The 23,119-nt window shown below is 32.3% G+C and overlaps 2 protein-coding genes across 2 annotated transcripts in view; one reads left to right on the top strand and one right to left on the bottom strand.

The window, feature by feature from the left end:
* LOC134690650 (uncharacterized) overlaps window positions 1-23,119 on the bottom strand; it is a 147,171-nt gene that overhangs the window by 15,385 nt on the left and 108,667 nt on the right. Inside the window, exons 27-31 of the mRNA XM_063550642.1 lie at window positions 22,667-22,865; window positions 20,775-20,832; window positions 19,661-19,804; window positions 17,834-17,975; window positions 16,512-16,544 (exon numbers count right to left, since the gene is read on the bottom strand). Coding sequence (XP_063406712.1) covers window positions 16,512-16,544; window positions 17,834-17,975; window positions 19,661-19,804; window positions 20,775-20,832; window positions 22,667-22,865 — 576 coding nt within the window. The remainder of the gene's footprint in view (window positions 1-16,511; window positions 16,545-17,833; window positions 17,976-19,660; window positions 19,805-20,774; window positions 20,833-22,666; window positions 22,866-23,119) is intronic.
* On the top strand, window positions 7,284-9,186 carry LOC134691478 (transcription intermediary factor 1-alpha-like). Its single transcript, XM_063552023.1, has one exon. The coding sequence runs from the start codon at window positions 7,294-7,296 to the stop codon at window positions 9,184-9,186; it is 1,893 nt and encodes a 630-aa protein (XP_063408093.1). The 5' UTR covers window positions 7,284-7,293.

The following is a 23,119-nucleotide window of genomic DNA, read 5'->3' as shown; positions in this document are numbered from 1 at the left end:
TGTAATGCCATTGTCAGTTTCATTTTAATGTCCTGTACCAAATAAGGAATGTGACATTTGTTATCAAATATTCCGTTTAGATTTATGTTGGCGTGTGAATCTGTTACATTTTAGTCATCAGTGTTTGTGTTGTTCCGTTGTGTTCCTCTTATGATTGGTGTATTTCCCTCCGATTTAGTTTGTAACCCGAATTTGTTTTCTTTAAATCGATTTACGACTTTTGAACAGCTGTATGTGTAAAGCAAAATTATATCCGGGTGAAATTTGATCCGGAGGAGAAAATGTCACAGTAGTTGTTGTTAATTTTTTTTCCGGAGGAAAATATTTCCCTGGGATTTTTTTTCCTTTGCCGTGAAATTCTATCTGGGTAGTTCCCTTTTAAATAATTATTAGAAAAAACTTATCCTTAAAAAATACTATGAAATAATAATAGTGTATTTGAAATAAAGCGAAATTGTTAAAAAAAAATGTATTATAATAGGTAATAATTTCACAAATTATCCTTGAAAAATTTTCCTGAAATATTCAAGTCAATATATATATCATATTTTTAAAAAGAAAATTATCATGAAATTTTAACATAGGGAAAAAAACCAGAAGTAATTTCAAAGATCGTAATTGTGAAAATAATATCATGATTAAATAAGGTTAGAGAAATACATGTAAAAGTGAGTTTTTTTCAGATCTCAGTACAAATATACATTTAAAAGTAAAGTAGAAATATAGTTGCATTACTACTGTTAACAGTAATAGGAGAATTTAATTATGATGATATTTTAAACTTTATAAATAGTTTTGTCTGGGGACAGAGATGTAGTTGATTATGGAAATCAGATAAATCATAGCATAACAATATATTGGAACAAACGCATGGATAGTTTTTACCTGTGAAATGTTATCTGTCTTATTAAATCAAGTTGTAAGTCATCTTTTTATATAAAGGAAAATTTTTACTATATTCAAAAATAGATTCAGAAATATATTATATTAACATCTTTAAAATACAAATTCCTCATAATTACCTCCTTTGATAAATTATGCAAATTTGATCTACCTTTGTGAAACATTTTATAATTATAGTCAGGTATATATTGACTGTGAGTAACATACATAGTAGTTAATGGGACTCATTTTCACACGGATCTGTGAAATATAGTACGGCAAATATATACCGGTACATACCGGTACATACTATCCGCATAACACAGATAGATTTTCACTCCTCTGGAAAAAATCAACCTGTAAAATACCATGCCTGGAAAAAAATTACCGGGACAAATTATCCTCAGGATGAAATATCACAGAGGAAGAAATAAACCGTTACAACTGTTGTCTTTATTCATTCGACTGACGAGTTTCAATGTCCCTTTGGTAGTGTTAGCCTCTCTTTTGTTCTAACGTTTCAATAATGATACACAGAATCCTTCCAAGACATCTCTGTCAGACAGGGTCCCCTGACTATGGCATCATTTCAATGATTTGGTCTTTTTCAAAATTTATACATCAGATTCTCTATATTATTATGTTAACTAAATTTGGGTTATCGATAAATTATAAAGTGCACAAGTTTTGTCCGACGTGATTAACATTTCCCTTGGATCATGGTTCAACATTTATTTTGGCCTATTTTTCAGATACAATAACTATGTCGTGTGGCTTACGTTTTCTTTGTTGTTTGTTTCTTCTATTGTTTGTCTGTTGGTCTTTTTTTTCTTTTTAAGATATTGGTTTGTCAGTTTAATATCGAGAATAGAATCTTGTGCACTGCGCTAAAGAAAAACTTTCACAACGTTATAATTCGGTGTATAAATATTACCATAACAACCCATAACCATGATAACTGTGTAATGACAAATCCAGAAATTTTTTAATTGAAAGGTTAATTACATTTACTAATTTAACTAAAACATCCAACCACAAACTTCAGAAATCTGTTGAAAAAAATATCATCAGATTGATACACTGCTTGTTCAAAGTCCACAACTAATAAAACATGTTATAAATCGGTTCACATCCAACATCCAATTGATTTTATAAATTATTGTTTGCTTTTTGCAGCAGCTCTATTTTACAAGATACAACAATAAGAGAATTAACTCGCAATTGATAAAGTTGAGTAAATTCCAATGATTAACCGGCAGAAAAACCCATCTCAAAGTATATCCTTAATTGTGCCGTGAATGATGTATAAATTTGTAGTCGCGTATGGTCAGAAATTTAGCGTTAAATTATATGAATCATGTAGAGAGATAGTACCACTCAAGCGATCTGTCTAAAGAACCCTTAAAAACTCTCGGATATGAGCATGAAGGTACCCTTTCGATACTCTTTATAGCTGTCATCATACTCATTGACTTCTATTGACCTTCTAATGGAAGACTGATCTACGTGTAAACTAAAATTACCCCCCCCCCCCCAAAAAAAAAAAAGATAAATAGAAAAATAGGTTAAAAACATAAAGAATAGAGAATGAAGTGCTGAAATTTAAAGAATAGAGAAAAACGACATAAAATATAAAATAGTCCCCAATCGAAAAAAGCAGATATTGTCTTAACCATTTTAACTACTTGTAGTATTTGTCCTTAAAATGCAAAAACATTAGTATCGTCACTGGACGTAAAGTTACAAAAAAACTAGAGGCTGAGTCTGTGTCGCTCACCTTTGTCTTTATTAAATATTAAACAAAGGAAGAGGATGGATTCATGACAAAATTGTGTTTTGGTGATGGTGATGTATTTGTACATCTTACTTTACTGAACATTCTTGCTGCTTAAAATTATCTCTATCTATAATTAACTTGGCCCAGTAGTTTCAGTGGAAAATGTGAGTAAAAATTTACAAATTTTATGAAATTGTTAAAATTTGACTATAAAGGGCAATAACTCCTCAAGGGGTCAACTGACCATTTTGGTCCTGTTGAATTATTTGTAAATCTTACTTTGCTGAACATTATTGCTGTTTACAATGATGATTGTGGTCAAGTTTGGTTTAATTTGGTTGAGTAGTTTCAGAGGAGAATATTTTTGTAATATTTAACGACGCCGGACGAGGACGGACGCCAAACACCGGACGATAGTGATGGAAAATCTCACTTGGCCCTTGAGGCCAGGTGAGCTAAAAAAAAACTTGTCACTGGACGTAAAGTTACATAAAACCATTGTCACCAGACGATAGTTACAAAAAACCATTGTCACTGGACGATAGTTACATAAAACCATTGTCACTAGACGATAGTTACATAAAACCATTGTCACTAGACGATAGTATCATAAAACCATTGTCACTGGACGATAGTTACATAAAACCATTGTCACTGGACGATAGTTACATAAAACCATTGTCACTGGACGATAGTTACATAAAACCATTGTCACTGGACGATAGTTACATAAAACCATTGTCAGTGGACGATAGTTACATAAAACCATTGTCACTGGACGATAGTTACATAAATCAATTGTCACTGGACGATAGTTACAAAAAACATTGTCACCGGACGATAGTTACATAAAACCATTGTCACTGGACGATAGTTACATAAAACCATTGTCAGTGGACGATAGTTACATAAAACCATTGTCACTGGACGATAGTTACATAAAACCATTGTCAGTGGACGATTGTTACATAAAACCATTGTCACTGGACAATAGTTACATAAAACCAATTGTCACTGGACGATAGTTACAAAAAAACATTGTCACCGGACGATAGTTACATAAAACCATTGTCACGGGACGATAGTTACATAAAACCATTGACACTGGACGATAGTTACATAAAACCATTGTCACTGGACGATAGTTACATAAAACCAATTGTCACTGGACGATAGTTACAAAAAAACATTGTCACCGGACGATAGTTACATAAAACCATTGTCACCGGACGATAGTTACATAAAACCATTGTCACTGGACAATAGTTACATAAAACCATTGTCACTAGACGATAGTTACATAAAACCATTGTCACTAGACGATAGTTACATAAAACCATTGTCACTGGACGATAGTTACATACAACCATTGTCACTGGACGATAGTTACATGAAACCATTGTCACTGGGCGATAGTAACATAAAACCAATTGTCACTGGACGATAGTTACATAAAAAACATTGTCACCGGACGATAGTTACATAAAACCATTGTCACGGGACGATAGTTACATAAAACCATTGTCACTGGACGATAGTTACATTAAACCATTGCCACTGGACGATAGTTACATAAAACCATTGTCACTGGACAAAAGTTACATAAAACCATTGTCACTGGACGAAAGTTACATAAAACCATTGTCACTGGACGATAGTTACATAAAACCATTGTCACTGGACGATAGTTACATAAAACCATTGTCACTGGACGATAGTTACATAAAACTATTGTCACTGGACGATAGTGACATAAAACCATTGTCACTGGACGATAGTTACATAAAACCATGGTCACTGGACGATAGTTACATAAAACCATTGTAACTAGACGACAGTTACATAAAACCATTGTCACTGGACGATAGTTACATAAAACCATTGTCACCGGACGATAGTTACATAAAACCATTGTCACTGGACGATAGTTACATAAAACCATTGTCACCGGACGATAGTTACATAAAACCATTGTCACTAGACGATAGTTACATAAAACCATTGTCACTGGACGATAGTTACATAAAACCATTGTCACCGGACGATAGTTACATAAAACCATTGTCACTGGACGATAGTTACATAAAACCATTGTCACTGGACGATAGTTACATAAAACCATTGTCACCGGACGTAAAGTTACATAAAACCATTGTCACTGGACGATAGTTACATAAAACCATTGTCAGTGGACGATAGTTACATAAAACCATTGTCACTGGACGATAGTTACATAAAACCATTGTCAGTGGACGATAGTTACATAAAATCATTGTCACTGGACGATAGTTACATAAAACCATTGTCACTGGACGATAGTTACATAAAACCATTGTCACTGGACGATAGTTACATAAAACCATTGTCACTGGACGATAGTTACATAAAACCATTGTCACTGGACGATAGTTACATAAAACCATTGTCACTGGACGATAGTTACATACAACCATTGTCACTGGACGATAGTTACATGAAACCATTGTCACTGGGCGATAGTAACATAAAACCAATTGTCACTGGACGATAGTTACATAAAAAACATTGTCACCGGACGATAGTTACATAAAACCATTGTCACTGGACGATAGTTACATAAAACCATTGTCACTGGACGATAGTTACATAAAACTATTGTCACTGGACGATAGTGACATAAAACCATTGTCACTGGACGATAGTTACATAAAACCATGGTCACTGGACGATAGTTACATAAAACCATTGTAACTAGACGACAGTTACATAAAACCATTGTCACTGGACGATAGTTACATAAAACCATTGTCACCGGACGATAGTTACATAAAACCATTGTCACTGGACGATAGTTACATAAAACCATTGTCACCGGACGATAGTTACATAAAACCATTGTCACTAGACGATAGTTACATAAAACCATTGTCACTGGACGATAGTTACATAAAACCATTGTCACCGGACGATAGTTACATAAAACCATTGTCACTGGACGATAGTTACATAAAACCATTGTCACTGGACGATAGTTACATAAAACCATTGTCACCGGACGTAAAGTTACATAAAACCATTGTCACTGGACGATAGTTACATAAAACCATTGTCAGTGGACGATAGTTACATAAAACCATTGTCACTGGACGATAGTTACATAAAACCATTGTCAGTGGACGATAGTTACATAAAATCATTGTCACTGGACGATAGTTACATAAAACCATTGTCACTGGACGATAGTTACATAAAACCATTGTCACTGGACGATAGTTACATAAAACCATTGTCACTGGACGATAGTTACATAAAACCATTGTCACTGGACGATAGTTACATAAAACCATTGTCACCGGACGATAGTTACATAAAACCATTGTCACCAGACGATAGTTATATTGAACCATTGTCACTGGACGATAGTTACATAAAACCATTGTCACTGGACGTAAAGTTACATAAAACGATTGTCAGTGGACGATAGTTACATAAAACCATTGTCACTGGACGATAGATACATAAAACCATTGTCACTGGACGATAGTTACATAAAACCATTGTCACTGGACGATAGTTACATAAAACCATTGTCACTGGACGATAGTTACATAAAACCATTGTTAGTGGACGATAGTTACATAAAACCATTGTCACTGGACGATAGTTACATAAAACCATTGTCACTGGACGATAGTTACATAAAACCATTGTCACTGGACGATAGTTACATAAAACCATTGTCACGTGACGATAGTTACATAAAACCATTGTTACTGGACGATAGTTACATAAAACCATTGTCACTGGACAAAAGTTACATAAAACCATTGTCACTGGACGATAGTTACATAGAATTGACCAATCAATCAGTCAATCTACACATGTCAATTAAGTTGGAACATCTGTGGATTCACTACTATTCGTTGGACCCCAATTGTCGTTGGTTTTGTGGGTACAGGTGAACCACGAATAGAAATGTTCAACGCACTATAAATTTTCTATAGGCTTTTGTTTAAAGAAATTGATAAACTACAAAATACAATATCCACGAAAATGTAAGTTTTCCTAAATCTACGATAATTGATAGCCTCGAAAATAAATTAATCTAAGGTATTCAAAAAACAAACGTTTATGACAATGTTCTTCTGTGATAAGATAAGAAGAAATTTCATCAACCTTGATTTTTGAGTTAAAATCAATATTACAAAATAATGTAGAATATTAATTGATAGTAATATAAACGTAGAAACTATATCAGGAGATATCAGTACAATATGTACCATGATAATGATGGTCACGTGTTAAAACAAGTCAAGGTAAGCAAGCTATGTATATGTCCGATTATATTCATAACTGATCTTTGGACAAGGAAGTTTTAACACACTCGTTTATTGGTCCGTTGGTACCCTTTTTGATACTCTTAATTTCTGTCCTAATACACGCTTTTTATTAAGCTTGATTTTTTAAGTTAAAATTGACATAATTTTAGAATGTTAATAGTAATTTAAACGTAGAAACCAGGAGATATGAGGACAATCTTAACCATAAACATGATAGTCACGTGTTAAAAGAAGTCAAGGTAATCAAGCTATATATATATATCCGATCATAATTATAACTTATCTTTGGACCAGGAAGTTAAAAGTTACAACAAAATGGCGATGTCGGCGGAGACGAAAGGAGAAAAGTTAAAAGAAGATTTTGATGATCTACTAACTTGTACAATTTGTTTGGAGATCTTCAAAGAACCTAAGTATCTGTCGTGTCTGCATACGTTTTGTAAGTCGTGTATTAATACATATATTGGTTCAACTGTGACAGGAAACAATCCGAATGGTTTCAAATGTCCCGTATGTCGTCGACTTGTGCCAATAGATGATGATAAGCCTGGCACTTGGGCAAATAGTTTACCCGGAAACTATTTTATCGTATCACTTATAGATAAAAGGGAATTACAGAAACCCGGTAAGCTGTGTGATACTTGTGAACAGGACAGACAGAAAGCTATGTCCTTCTGTACTGTTTGTCAAGAGGCATACTGTGAAACGTGCAGAAAGGCCCATAGAATATTCAAAATGACGAAGAGTCATAAGATAATACCAATCAACGATATTAATGCAGAAACTTCAAATTCCAGTCTACATGCGCATGTCACATGTAAAGAACATCCCGACAAGACAATAGAAGTATACTGTCAGGACCATTCAAAGCCTTGTTGTACACTTTGCGCCACGGTCCATCACAGAGAATGTGAACATGTTGTCACTATCGATAAAGCGGTGGCTGGGATAAAAGAATCCGATATAGCTAAAAACCTGATGACAAAATTGACAGAAACAAGTAACACATTAGGTAAAGTTCTTCAAAACCAAAAAACTAATAAAGAAAACTTTGAAAATGGCATAGAAACAGTTCTACAAGAAATCACAACTTTACGAGAAAAAGTTTGTAAACATTTGAATGAACTTGAACAAAAACTTCGAGACAAGGCCAACAGTAGAAGGAAAGAAAAATTAATTAAGCTTGATGACGAAACAACAGATTTGTCCAGCCTAAAGAATATAGTTGATAATTGGAAGAGTTTATTCGAAGCTTGTATATCTCAAGGATCAGAAATACAATGTCTGGTCAAGATGGACGAAATTCTAAACAACCTTCCTCAAACTGAAAATGACATTTCTAAACTTCTACGTGAAACAAGGACTATATCCGTAAAATTTGAACAGAAAGATATCATTACAGAAATTAGTTCTCTCGGCAGTTTGATATTTGATGAGCATCGGTCTTCTCCATGCTCTACTGGAAAAATCAGAGTCGCGTTAACAATTGATGTGACAATACATGCTGTAAGTGGGATATTCTTCAATAATGATATCATTCTGACACATTATTCTCAAAAAAAGATCGTTTACTACGACACAAATGGACAGCAACAAGAACAGCTACATATTCCACACTGTTTAACAGATATAGCCAAAGTGAATGATCAAACAGTCGCCGTGTCTTCATATGAACAGAAGATAGTGCTAATTAACGTTAAACCGCTAACTATCTTAAAGACGTTAAATATCAGCAATCCTTTGTGGGGTATTTCATTCTGTGAAAATGAATTTGTTACTGCTTATAGTAGTAAAATATCTTGGATAAATGCTGACAATGGTACATTAGTTAAAAGCCAACAGACAACAGCAGACACAAGGTATGTTTATTGTTTCACGAAAAATGAGTACATCTACTGGGATAGCGCACATTCTATTAAAAGAGAGAGCGATCATGGGAAAGGCTTTACGTATAGTAATACTAGTTTACAAAACCCGTATTGCCAGGACGTTGATAGTGACGGGAACATTTATATCACTGGACATGGTTCCAGAAACATACATCAGTTGACATCTACTGGACAACTGGTACGAATTATTCCCATATCGGAGTTAGACAATACCATCACGGCTTCTCCATGGGTAATACGGTTCCAGCCAAACAGTAACAGATTTCTACTAACCTTTAATGTTGGTGCTACTAAAGTACTCGTGTGTGAAATTGATTAGATTTATTCAGAAGTAGAATTGTTTAAAACTGACATGCAAATGGGACAACAGTTAACTGCAAGGAGTATGAGACCATTTATTACAGATCTCGAATGAATGGCAAATGATATATGTACTCAGTACTTAACTTTTCCAAAATTTGAATTGATTTGTTGTGTGATGGCAATATTTGACATTGCGTTATATTAACTCTCTTTATCCAGTGATGAGAACGTGCCAACAGTTAGCTGCAGGGTTTGTTGTGTGATGACAATATTTGACAATGCGTTATATTCACTCTCTTTATCCAGTGAAGATAACTTGACAAGGGTAAAACAATATAGTCATTGATAGATATAGTTTATATGTCAAATGTATTTAAACAAGAATAGAATAAAATACAGTTGGAAAGCGATTATATTCCATTTCATCAAAATTGATTATTTCCCCGATGGATAGCTAGGTCGGATTTATTTTAGCTACAAGCTGAATAACAAAAGATGTTCCATTCTAGTGGTTTACGGGTTCTAATTTTCAAAATATTATTCGCCATTCATTCAAATGATAAAAGGTTTAAGAGAAAAAATACAGACTGTACTAAACAAAAGGCGAAGAAAGTCTCATAAATGTCCAAATCAATATTCAGGAATGAAAGATAATTTTGAAAATTTATAATCGATTGCGCTAGTTTCAATGTCTTCTTTGCCATATTGCGTGGCATAATAAAATTGTCTCTCAGGGCATGTTGTGTGGCACAGCAATATTGTCTATCATGTCATGTTGTGCGGCATAGTAAAATTGTCTATCAGGTCATGTTGTGTGGCATAGTAATATTGTATATCAGGCGATGTTGTGTGGCATAGTAATATTGTCTATCAGGTCATGTTGTGTGGCATATATATAGTAATATTGTCTCTTATGTCATGTTGTGTGGCATAGAAATATTGTCTCTTATGTCATGTTGTGTGGCATAGTAATATTGTCTATCAGGTCATGTTGTGTGGCATAAAAATATTGTCTCTCAGGTCATGGTGTGTGACATAATAATATTGTCTATCAGGTCATATTGTGTGGCATAGTAATATTGTATCAGTCATGTTGTGTGGCATAGTAATATTGTCTATCAGGTTATGTTGTGTGGCATAGTAATATTGTCTTCCTGTCATGTTGTGTGGCATAGAAATATTGTCTCTTATGTCATGTTGTGTGGCATAGAAATATTGTCTCTTATGTCATGTTGTGTGGCATAGTAATATTGTCTATCAGGTCATGTTGTGTGTCATAGTAATATTGTCTATCAGGTCATGTTGTGCGGCACAGTTATATTGTCTATCAGGTCAAGTACTCTATTTACTTTCATGATACTTAATCAAAGCATTATCTGTCTCATGTACAACACGTGAGCGGACAAATTGACGGCCAGACGTACAACGGTATACCATAAGACTCATCAGTGACGCTTAGATCAAAATAGGTTCAAGGCAAAACAAGTACAATGTTAAAGAGCATTCAGGACCCAAAATTCAAAAATGTTGTGCCAAATAGGGCTAAGGGAGTCTATCGAAGGATAAGGAAAAAAAGCCGTCTGTCAACAGGACACTTATTAAAATGACCGTGTAATTGATATTCATGTCAACACCGAAGTGCTGACTACTAGGCTGATGATACTCTAACATATCTTAGTGCATATACCTTGGTGAAGTTTAAATGTGATAGAACAGATATGTAGATTACAGCATAATCTACCTGTATTAACTTATCCAAAATTAAGGATATTTACACTCAGTCTTATTTCCAATAAACAATTCAAACTTTTCTGATTGGGTTCCAGAACTAGAAATTAATGAAACAACAAACACAGTACATTGCTAGACTCATACCTCTAATTTGACATAAGCGTTCATCTCAGAACCAGAATCTATGACAAACAAGATGATTTCGAATATTTTATCACTGATATCCCCTCACCTTTGTAGTAATAAATTTCCAAATTCGACCGCATTTGGGTATACATTTCTCAACTCATACGGTATGTAGGAACTACTCACACTTAATAAAACGTCACCAGTGTCTGAGCAAAACGTTGCTGAACGACAGAACCAGGGTTATGTCAGAAAACATCTTTTAAAAAAAGTTAATCTGATATATCAGTGACCAGGTGACATGTTGATAAATATTGGGTATAAACTTCATAAATGACGAACAAGGATATAGAAGGATAGATACTAGGTACGGACGTTGTTTACAATCTTAAATATAACATGTTATAGTGTTGAATTGTCTTTGTTAATAGTTATTCTTTACTGTTGTCCATTTTTGGTAATATCCTTTTGGTGTGGCTCAGTACTTATGAATCCCATTAAAGTGTTGTTGTACTGTGGTCATTTTATGCATGTGGAGCAGGATCTGCTTACCCTTCCGGAGCACCTGAGATCACCCCTAGTTTTTGGTGGGGTTCGTGTTGTTTATTCTTTAGTTTTCTATGTTGTGTCATGTTTACTATTGTTTTTCTGTTTGTCTTTTTCATTTTTAGCCATGGCGTTGTCAGTTTGTTTTAGATTTACGAGTTTGACTGTCCCTTTGGTATCTTTCGTCCCTCTTTTATGTATTCTTGTCTTTCATTTTTGCTTAAGTGCTTTGTCTATATGGCATTTTGTTTTTGTTTGTTGACATATTTGTTATTTCTGTGATTAAGATTATAACACGTTGTTGACTTCTGTATCCTTTTTTTTAGACATTTTCGTTTTGTTTTATTCGTACATTGTTGTCAATATAATCAAGTTGTATGTGACTGTCATACAAGTGAGAGGTTTGTCTAGCTATAAAACCTGGTTTGATGTGTTTCCCTTGGTTTTGGATTGTAGCCCGGATTTGTGTTTTTCTTGGTCAATTGATGAGCTACAGACAGTGGTATACTTCTGTTGGCTATATTTAATTTAATGCACAATTTTCTACGTGGGAAAATGCCTGTAACAAGTCAGTAGTATAATAGTTGTTATCCATTCGTAAGATGTGTTTGAACTTTCGATTTTTCTATTTGATAAGGGGCTTGCCATTTTGAATTTTCCTGGGAGTTTGGTATCTTACTTATTTCACTTCTGACCAGGCTATTTCCTAAAGCTTTAAAACTGCCTCGAGGAAATTTCAGATGGACTGTTAAGTTTCTAATCCATTTGTTTTAGGTGATAGCAATCTATTGGTTATTGGCAGAGTAAAAAAACACACTGTAAATTTCATCTATGTGTATTTTGATCAATGAATTTTCCAGCATTTTTGGCTACCATGTTAACCATATATTTTTGTAGAAAAAAAACTAAAATCAGCAGTATAAATATTGTTCAATAAAATTCAGGAAAATATCACAGCATTAAACAATCACAGTCCCTACACATTATACATATAATGGCACTGATTGGCAAGTCTTACAGATATACATTATGTTAATCATATGATTCTTACTCCAGGATTCCTGACTTCATTCATTACAATATATACATATGCTCACATTGTCAAATTTTCACCTATATTAACACATGTTGTCAAATTTCCACCCATATTAAAACATAAAATCGGTGTACAATTTCCACCCTTTTTAACACAGGTAAAATTTCCAACCATATTAACACATGTCAATTTCCACCCATGTTAACACATGTCAAATTTCCAACCATGTTAACACATGTCAAATTTTCACCCATTTTAACACATGTCAAATTTTCACCCATATCAACACATGTCAAATGTTCGCTCATATTAACACATGTGTTCAGTTAACCTTATATATCAATAAAAACTTGATATTAAATAATTTTAAATGCTCTTTATAAAAGTCAATAAATAAATAATTATACACACAAAATTACAAATTTGTTATAAAACCCATTGCTAATTTTCTCGTTTTTAATAGATGCATGATTTTATATGACCACATATTGCATTATCTCTAACAAGCTCCTGTCACCAATCACTTAAATAAAATCCTTATAATAAACACAATGTTCTAAATAATTACCACATTGTTAAGATATTGTCATGTGACAGTCATGTGACAGCCATATGATTCAAGAACAGAGTTTTGTTGTTGGTGTGGTTGTTCTTAACAAACTAGAATTATAGCACTAAAAGTTCCCTAAACATAATCCTTTACACTATTCAAATTTTAATATAAAAATCCATTTTCAAGATCCATATTTGAATCCGTTTCTTAGATCCATGTATTTCAATGTTCAATTATCCCACTCTGTTTCTTAGATCCATGTGTTTGAATGTTCAATCATTATAATCCGTTTCTAAGATCCATATTTGAATCCATTTCTTAGATCCATTTATTTCAATGTTCAATTATCATAATCTGTTTCTAAGGTCTATGTGTTTAATTGTTCAATTAACATTTTAATCTGTTTCTAATATCCATCTGTTTAAGTGTTCAATAACAATCCATTTCTAAGATAAGAATGTTAACTAAGCATATTCCTTTTCTGAGATCTATGTGTTTAAATGTTCAATTCACATAATCCGTTTCTTAGATCCATGTGTTTAAATGTTCAATTAACATTTTAATCCGTTTTCTATGATCTATGTGTTCAAATGTTGATTACACCTTCCATTTCTAAGATCTGTGTGTTTAAATGTTTGATAAAACATTATCAATTTCTAGAATATGTGTGTTTAAATGTAAAATTAAAAGAAACCTTTTCTAAGATCCATATGTTCAAGTGGTTACATAAGCAGTTAGCTTTTGTTATAGACCTCACGGCTATTTAAGAATCTTCGCACATCTCTGCAAGATTTCGCGACACTTTAACTATTGATGTCATATAACAATCACTGTTGTCTTGTGGAGTAGAACATTGTTCAAACATGTTCCCTCTTCTGACACCGAATTTTTAAAGGAACGCAATATAAGTAGTTGTTGACAAATAGCAATAAAGTGCATTATGGGTAGTTTCTAATTGTTTACATCCTACGGATAAGCCTGTGTCATGACTCAGTTTTCACTTTAATTCCTCTTATCTACAATATAAAAAAATGCATAAGTTACCGTAAAACCACAATCAATGTTCTTATCTACAATGGATAAAACAAATGAATAAGTTACAGTCAAACCACAATCAATGTTCTTATTTACAATGGATAAAAAAATGAATAAATTACAGCAAAACAACAATCACTTTTACCTGTATTTTATTTTTTAATGTTATTATTTTACATTTTGAAAATATAATGTCTCGATAAACCAAAAAGCTTTTCGAAATTTAAATGTGATATATTTTTTATTTGTTTACATTGCGATCAAAGGAGATAATGTACATTTTAATGTCAACTTTTGGTGAGTATCAAAACTTTTCTGTGTAGATGTAAGAAGGATTGTAAATTTTCTCTTTTTTATAAATACGTCCTTATGATTGTACAACATTCGAACACAAATGAAATTAAAGGCATTCATCAAATTCATGTTTATAAATTTATCAAATCAACCAAATTTAACTTGAGAGTAAATCTCATTTAATGGTAATTATATACAAGCTACCAGATCACTACTTAAAATGCTATGTAGCACTCATTTACAATGTATAGAATCCACCAGTGTAGCTCTCACCTTTATACAATTATCATAATAATAATATAATATAAATAACCCTTCTCCAAATGTGTATATTCAATCCTTTGACTCAAATCGAGTGAACTAATTTTCCATATTCAACCTTCTAAAAGAGGGGCAAAAATTCATAAATTAGGAATTAGTTATTCATATTTAAAATTTTTACCTTTCTTGAATTATAAATTCACTTTAAACTTTAAGGTTTTTAGCATTAAAATTAGTTGATTTTACAAGTTGAACCTTATTTTTCATCCAGAACATTTGCTAGTCAATTTCTTTTTATTGATTTGGTCTCTGTATTATGATGTGCTATCCCTAAAAAAAGGTTGTTGTTCATCATATAGCAATACAAATGTACTACTGAACTTAATTTTGACCATTATAAACCAATGAATTTGATGTTTACCTATCACCCATTACCAAAAATGTGGCTAGCAACCTTGATTTTGACCTCTATAACCCAATGATTTCTAAGTTTTTCCCAACACCCAATACCAAACATGTGACTAGAGGACTAGATTTTGACCTCTATAACCCAATGAATTCTTTTTTCCCTCCATCACCTAATACCCAAACGTGTGATATACTTCTTAGCCACATCAGACAATAAATCTGGGTCATACAAAACAGTTTTTGCCCTCTTCTTTAATCTATCCAATAAAACGTTCATGTATTCTCTAGCAATTGCTGCTGATTTATTTTGAGGATCACCTTCTCCATTTTTAGTTATAAGCCTTTGTATGGCTTCCTCTGCAATGCCATTCTGAAGGGTGCAAAAAGGTTTATAATTATATATTTTTTATTTTTATAAGCCTTTTTATTTCATCCTCTGCATTGAAGGGTGCAAAATAAAGGCAACAGAAGTATATCTGTTCGAAATTCATATTTTTAAAATTTATTGATATTTTCCACTTTTATCACATATTTTGGAAATAGTTCTAGAAAAAGATTTCAATAAGAACGAAAGTCAGAAGAATACATCCTGTAAGTGATTTCAGAGTGGCATTTGGTCTCTTGTTGAGAGTTGTCTCATTGCCAATCATACCACATTTTCTTTTTATAGATACAAAATTTAGATATCAAAGTAGTCCAATATATAGTGTTTTGTTTACTCAAAAATAACAAAGCAAAACACAGTCAAATAAAAGCAATAAGGTCAGCATAAACTGCAAAGAGTTATTATTTTATGATTTTATGAGTTAGGAGACACGTTTTTAATTTACAATTTTTATAATGATTTAATATAAGCATTAGCATACTAAGCAAAACAAATTTCAAATGCTTATGTTTTTTAGCTCATCATTAATTTATCAGTGTATAAATGCAGGCTATTATTTGATTTAAGATAATCCATTACTCCAATAATTGTCCCTGCTCAATTATACCTCCTTTGTAAAATTATTTCCTGACTTTGAGAATAGTATTAATTCTGGAAATGGTTTATGTCATTGATTCCTATGTGGGTATCCCACTAACTTTTCAGTGATGCTTTTATGACTTTGCCCAAACTCTTAACTTAACTCTAGGACAAAATTTTCTAAAAAATCAATGAAATTGATTCCATTCCCTTCCCAAATATCCCAAAATACTATAATTAGTTAAAAAAACTTTTAAATTCTTTTTCTTAAAAAGGTTATAACTTAAATTATTAAATTAATTAATAACAGCAATTGTTCAAATGGATCAGTTATTAAAATGAACTCAAAAATAACTTTTTATATGAGCAACTCTCTAATTAGACTACCTTTGGTACAGCTTCCTCCCCATAGATTGTCTGCTAAACAAAGATAACATTTAAACCTTGCTATAGTATTGGTAAAGTGGAATATATGTATGAACACTCCCTGTCTGCTAAACCAAGATAACATTTAAACCTTGCTATAGTATTGGTTAAGTGGAATCTATGTATGTACACTCCCTGTCTGCTAAACCAAGATAACATTTAAACCTTGCTATAGTATTGGTTAAGTGGAATCTATGTATGTACACTCCCTGTCTGCTAAACCAAGATAACATTTAAACCTTGCTATAGTATTGGTTAAGTGGAATCTATGTATGTACACTCCCTGTCTGCTAAACCAAGATAACATTTAAACCTTGCTATAGTATTGGTGAAGTGGAATATATGTATGAACACTCCCTGTCTGCTAAACAAAGATAACATTTAAACCTTGCTATAGTATTGGTAAAGTGGAATATATGTATGAACACTCCCTGTTGTTACTTACACAGTATTATTACTCAAGGATAACCAAATTTTATACAAGGGGCGATAACTTAAGTTAAACATTTTAAAACTAAGGGGAGACAACTGACAATAAACATTTGAAAATTATCTGATTATCTTACAGATTAAACATTTAAGGTTGATAGACAGAAAGACACGAAAAAAACAAATGTGACCAGACAAAAAAGATTATTTTTTTTAGAGTGATTTGGAATTATTGACTGACATGTGCACAATTGGATATCAGATTAATAATATATCTGTCAGTTGAAGGGGTTTATAGGGATCACTCATTGTTACCTACATGTCATTCCTTCTCAGATATAAGACTCAAATGAAATCCCTTTAATAATGTCTCCTATTTGATTAAAATGAAACATGACTTGTGATGATAATTGTGCTGACAATATGAATCTAACATGAAACAACAAATGGAAGGTGTTTTTACTGGTTAAAGTAATTGTTCTTTAATCTATAGCTATCGAAAGACATCTAAACAGGTGTATCACTATGTGTCCTATCCATGTAACAGAATAGGCCAAGCAGGATGTACTTTTAAAGATTTATAGAAAACAAAATATCTAAATTAAGGTTGTAAATATATCCCCTTACAACCTATTCTTTTAAAATAATTTTTATAATGCAAATATAATTTATTCATTATATTTTACTACAGTGTGACAGGTGTTCTCAGATGCAGAGTTAACAAAATATAAGAAGTTATTATTTTGATTTCTACAAAAAGAAAAAAAAAACCATTATAGAAGATAATTATATATAACAATAAACATAAACAAAAACAATAACTTAATGGGAGGTAATAATAAACATAGCCTTACCAATGGTCCTGCATTAGGAGTAATTCTCGGTCTTTTTTCTGTTTTAATCTCATCCGTTACAGGAAATATGTTTGGGGGAGTATTGTTGAAGGTAATAGATGGTGTGGACTGTCTTCTAGAGGTCCGGGATATTGGACCACTCCTGTTAAAATAAAATGTTAAAAAGCATGAAGTGTCAGATCCAGAGGGGGAGGGGGGTCCAGAGTTTCAAATGAACCCCTTTTTTATTTGATGATTAATGCCTTTGATAATGGACATATGGTTAGAACAACCCATGTATCCTGGAATACTGGGATATTGTCAAAAGTATACCTATATGTATAAGGATCTCAACTAAATCAAAATTTAACACAATCTTTCAAAATTTTCCAGCTTTGAAACTTTCTATTATATCCAAGTTTACTATAAAGACAGATAAGTGGAGGAAAAAGTCTACTACTTTTGCTTGCATGAAATGTATTGTGCATATGACCCATCAGTGACAAAAACAGTCCTCAATCATGTCAATATCAATGGTTGTATATATTAAAAGTATCATCATACCAAGAGATAACATTTGTATACTAATTAAATTACCATTATTCATTTGTATAGAAAACACTTATATTTAGACCAACTAATGGATTTCCAGGGCTTATTGCCCTTACACTTTTGCTTAATATTATTATAATTTGGGTGTGCACATACAATGTATAATACTTAGAAGTTGATATAAACCAGGAAAATAAAGAACATTTACCAAATATATAAATTTCTTCATGGTTCGTTTCAATTGTCATTTCATGAAATGTGAACACCTTGTACTTCAGTGTAGTAAGAATATAGCAAAGAACATATATGGCAACTTTTCAATGGGCAAAATATAGGACTTTTGATGTCCTTACTAGGGACCTTTGTTTCTGATACCAACAATTAGTATTTCACCTGATACAATGTAAGTAAGTTATATGTATAAAGTATTATATATATAAACATTAGTTATTGTTAGTTATAGACATAAGAAAAATACCTGTGTTAACCATTTCCTCCATTGATTTTTTTTTGGCATACTTGATTAGCATAGGATTTTTTTTAATAAAATGGTGAACATATGCTTTAAAGTATAAAAGGCATTGCGAAAAACAACTATTTCATCAAATAAACTTAAGTCGGATGTTCCTATGATATTCCTTTTCATATTGGATACAAATCTTATTAAGTCAACTGCAGACACTTTGTAGTCAGTGTTTCAACTGAGGTACTACACAGGCGTCATTATGGAGTAAGGGGGTTGCGTCAAAAGGGATTATTATGGACTAAGGGGGTGGCGTCAAAAGGGGTCATTATGGAGGAAAGGGTTAAAACTTACCCTCCCTACCCTAAAAATATTTTGATATTTTAACAAGCACTCTAAAAAGCAAGGATACAAGTAGGACTGTTTTTCCTATTAAAATCAGTCATTTATTTTAAAATACAATCAATTGCTCTGTCATCCCTTTTAGATAAAGTCTTAACTATGTATACACAGTATACATACTTCGAGTGTGGAAGTGTGGATATGAACAGTAATTTGGAGTTGGGATTATTAGGTATTAACATTAACTTAGAGACGGTATGTGGGTATTAATATCAACTTGGAGTGTGATTTAGTGGGTATTAGCATCAACTTAGGAGTGTGGAATTCCAAACCTGTAATGGGAATGTAAGAAAAAACATAAAACCTGTTTTGTGGAAGTGTGAAAAATATCCAAAATTATTAGTGTGCTGATATGACTAAAAATTCTTCTACCTGTACTTTGTACTAAAATGTATATTCCTGTACCTCTACTAAAGTGTGATTTCCTATACCTGTATGACTTTTTTGATGTGACATCTAATGGAAGCATTTGTAACTGAACAGAGTCTTGATGGACGTATGGGTTATTCCTAGCAGCTAGAGATAATGTGGCAGAGGTAAAGTCAGCCTCACTTTCACCGCTCCCATCATCAGTACTGCAATCATTGGTTAGTAAATAATATACAGATAGCATGCAAACATAAAATAAAACAGTAACAATTCTTGCAGTCATTTATAATTCATGACTTAGAGGGGGGGGCGGGGGGGGGGGGGGGGTAGCTTAGGTTGACTGTTTATACAGACAGCATAAAGAAAGTTATAAAAGATTGCATATATATCACTCCAAAGGAACCAGAAGGATGGAGGTCTTCCCCTGAAGGTCGACTGGTATGCAACAAATAAATTGCTAATATATAAAAGAAGATGTGGTAAGAGTGCCAATGAGACAACTCCCCATCCAAATCACAATTTGTAAAATTAATACATTTACATATTTGAATGTTAACAATACACACATACATGAAATTTGTTTTTGATATTTTTTTCTTTTGTCAGAGCTTGAGGCTGATTGTTTATCTGACTTTAGGGCAATGGGTTTACGCATTGTTGTATTAAGGTCTTATACATTTTATAATGTCCTAGGATAAAAATAACCTGTTTAAGAGAGCACTTTTGAGTTGTCTCTTAAGACAGGTGGTCTTGTAAAACAGTTTCAAGCTAGATATAAAATATACTACAGATGGATCTTAAATTCATGGTCTTATAATAATGTTTTGCTTAATACGGGTGGTCTCTAAAGCAAGTTTGAAAGCATTTTGTTGGATTGTTGCCTCATTGGCAATCATACCACATCGCCTTATTTCATATGCTCTGTTTAAAGGGTCAAAATTGTTAAAACAAATGTTTTAGCTGTTTATTTATAACTGCAAGAAAAGTATTATAAATTCGAACATAAGTTAAACAACAATTAAATAGTATAAATGAAGCAGCAAGTTAATCAAAAAGAAGCAGAAAAATATATTTATGTATTTACACACGGTTAATTATAATTAAAAACTGAAATGAAATATTGATGTTAAAAAAAGCTGAAAGTACAAAAAATAAATATATGTTGACAATATTTACCTTATGTCCCTGGGTTGAGGTAGTGATGGCATCGTAGAATTCATGTCTCGAAAAGCATCTGTAAGGTCAAAGTTAAAAGATACCATGAACACATATTCAAAACGCACATTAAAAAATAAAATTAACGATATCTTTATCTTATAGTACGAAGTAATAAGAATATTAATATTGACCTTGGTTGTTAAATTTAATAAAGTCTCACATTTTAATAGAATATAAGAGAACAGAGTTCCAATATCCTCATACATTGCATATATTTTATCTATCCAAGGGCAATAACTACAAAGGTATTTTTTTTCATCTTCAAAGTTCTTTAAAACAGCTCTATTAATATGTGATTATCTTGTTTAAGAAAATAAATTGTATCATAAACAGACCTTCAAGGGCATATATATAATATATTTTATGTTTTATTAACCTGGCAAGAAGTGTAACCTCTAACACACACTAACAAGGCCATTTTCCATAAATTTAATATATCCAAGGGGCATAACTCTCATAAAACAGTTGATAGTCCATCGTTAAAATAAAGTTTTGTGATGTGGGCCATTTGGCAACATTTGTTCTACGATGAGAAAAGTAAGCACTTAGTGTCCTAATTTTCAAATTAAGTTTAGATTTTCTCACTAACTCAGTTCTACATAAAACTGTAAATAAAATGATAAAAAATATAATACTGTAAATTCAGAAATTATTGTGTGCATTTATTATTGCGATTTTGACATGTTATACTAAAATGTGATATTATTATTTTTTGCAATATTAATAAAAATCTTGTTTAATTCATATAAAAAATTCAAAATACAAGTTTAAATTGGGATTATAACCCTGTCACATTTTTGCAATAATAAAGACATGGCAATAATTTCTGATTTTACTGTGAGTTATCTATTAAAAAAGGTGAATAGTAAATATAGAATGTCTCCAGAAATAAATCACTCTAATTCAGTAAATAGTTTTTTTCTAAGTTCCACATCTAACTAATTCAAACACTTTAAGAGGCCAGAATGTTATGCAGTATTGTGAGAAGCATAAAGGGAGGAAAAAAATTGACAATTTCAACGATGGTTTATAAAATTGTCTGGTAATGACTCTTAGAAGTGTTTCAATATTGCTCAATTATCGTTCCATAAGTTTAACATAGCTTCAACCTCTATACAAAATGAGTAACACAAATTTACTAATAAATTAACAATAGCATTTTCTGTAGATTGAAAAAAAAAATGAAAAATAATTTAAGATCTTCCTGCTGGCCATGATAATTTTCACATGTTAGGAGAAAACAACATTTATCTTTCCATGGCCTAATATTGGGAAATCTCTGTGAATCCCAGATAATAGAAGTAAAAAGTTGACTAGGATGTAAGTTGTAGTTCTTACAAGTTAAAGAATCACACAGATTATAAATTAGTACAATTAACAAATGAATAATTTTCCTCTATTTTATTAAACTCAGATTAAAGTAGCAAACACAATTATTGCTTTATTGTCCAACACCAGAGTCAGTATATATAACTATTTAACCTTACAATCATTGATACAAGACACACATATCTAGCATATGTATACATATATTCCAGATTCTGAGTAGTACAATAACAGGATATAAGGACTATTATCTACAGTTTCTAAGATGGAAATCAAAACACAGGTTATAGAATTTAACACAGGTTATATTTACATATTCCAAGTACACACACTAGCCTAGAGAGGTCTAGCCGAGAAATGTTAGAAAATCACACCTGGACCTGAGCCACACAGACATGAACAGTATAAACTCTTGGTAAACAGTCAAACAATAAGACAATTAAAACAGGACAGGCTAGCTCAAACAAACAAACGGTCGGTTAATTCACAGAATAAATAGCCAGCCAACCATAACCTTGACTCACAATTCTCAAATGGATCTCTTGGTGGTTTTCTTATCTGTGATAAAGTTTCCTCCAATGTAGGAACACCTTCACATATAGCAAAAGGATAACTCCTCCTAGGTGGTGGAGGAGTTAGTGCCCTTGGTATATTTTGCTGAACTGTTATAATACGCCGTGGCAACCTTGATGAGACTGCTTCAGGGAAATCGCTATCAGAACTCTTATGTTAGGCAGAAAAAGAAAAAGAACTGTGTTATTATAGAAACTAGAAATTGACATGCTCTTTTTAGTTTATATTTGGCTGAAAGCTAATCTCAAAATTAAAATTCCAAGTTATATATCTGTGACTTTTAATTAGGCAATTGTATTTATACAGTGGATTACTATTATTTTGAACAAAAAAAATCAAGACACATAAATCTCACAGAGTTTATTTTCTTCTGGCCTTTAAACAATATATGCGTTTGATAGCTT

Source organism: Mytilus trossulus, chromosome 11 (genome assembly GCF_036588685.1).
Source record: "Mytilus trossulus isolate FHL-02 chromosome 11, PNRI_Mtr1.1.1.hap1, whole genome shotgun sequence".
NCBI lineage: Eukaryota > Metazoa > Mollusca > Bivalvia > Mytilida > Mytilidae > Mytilus > Mytilus trossulus.
The sequence above is the reverse complement of the archived record's forward strand: the minus strand, read 5'-3'. Positions and strand labels throughout refer to the sequence as shown.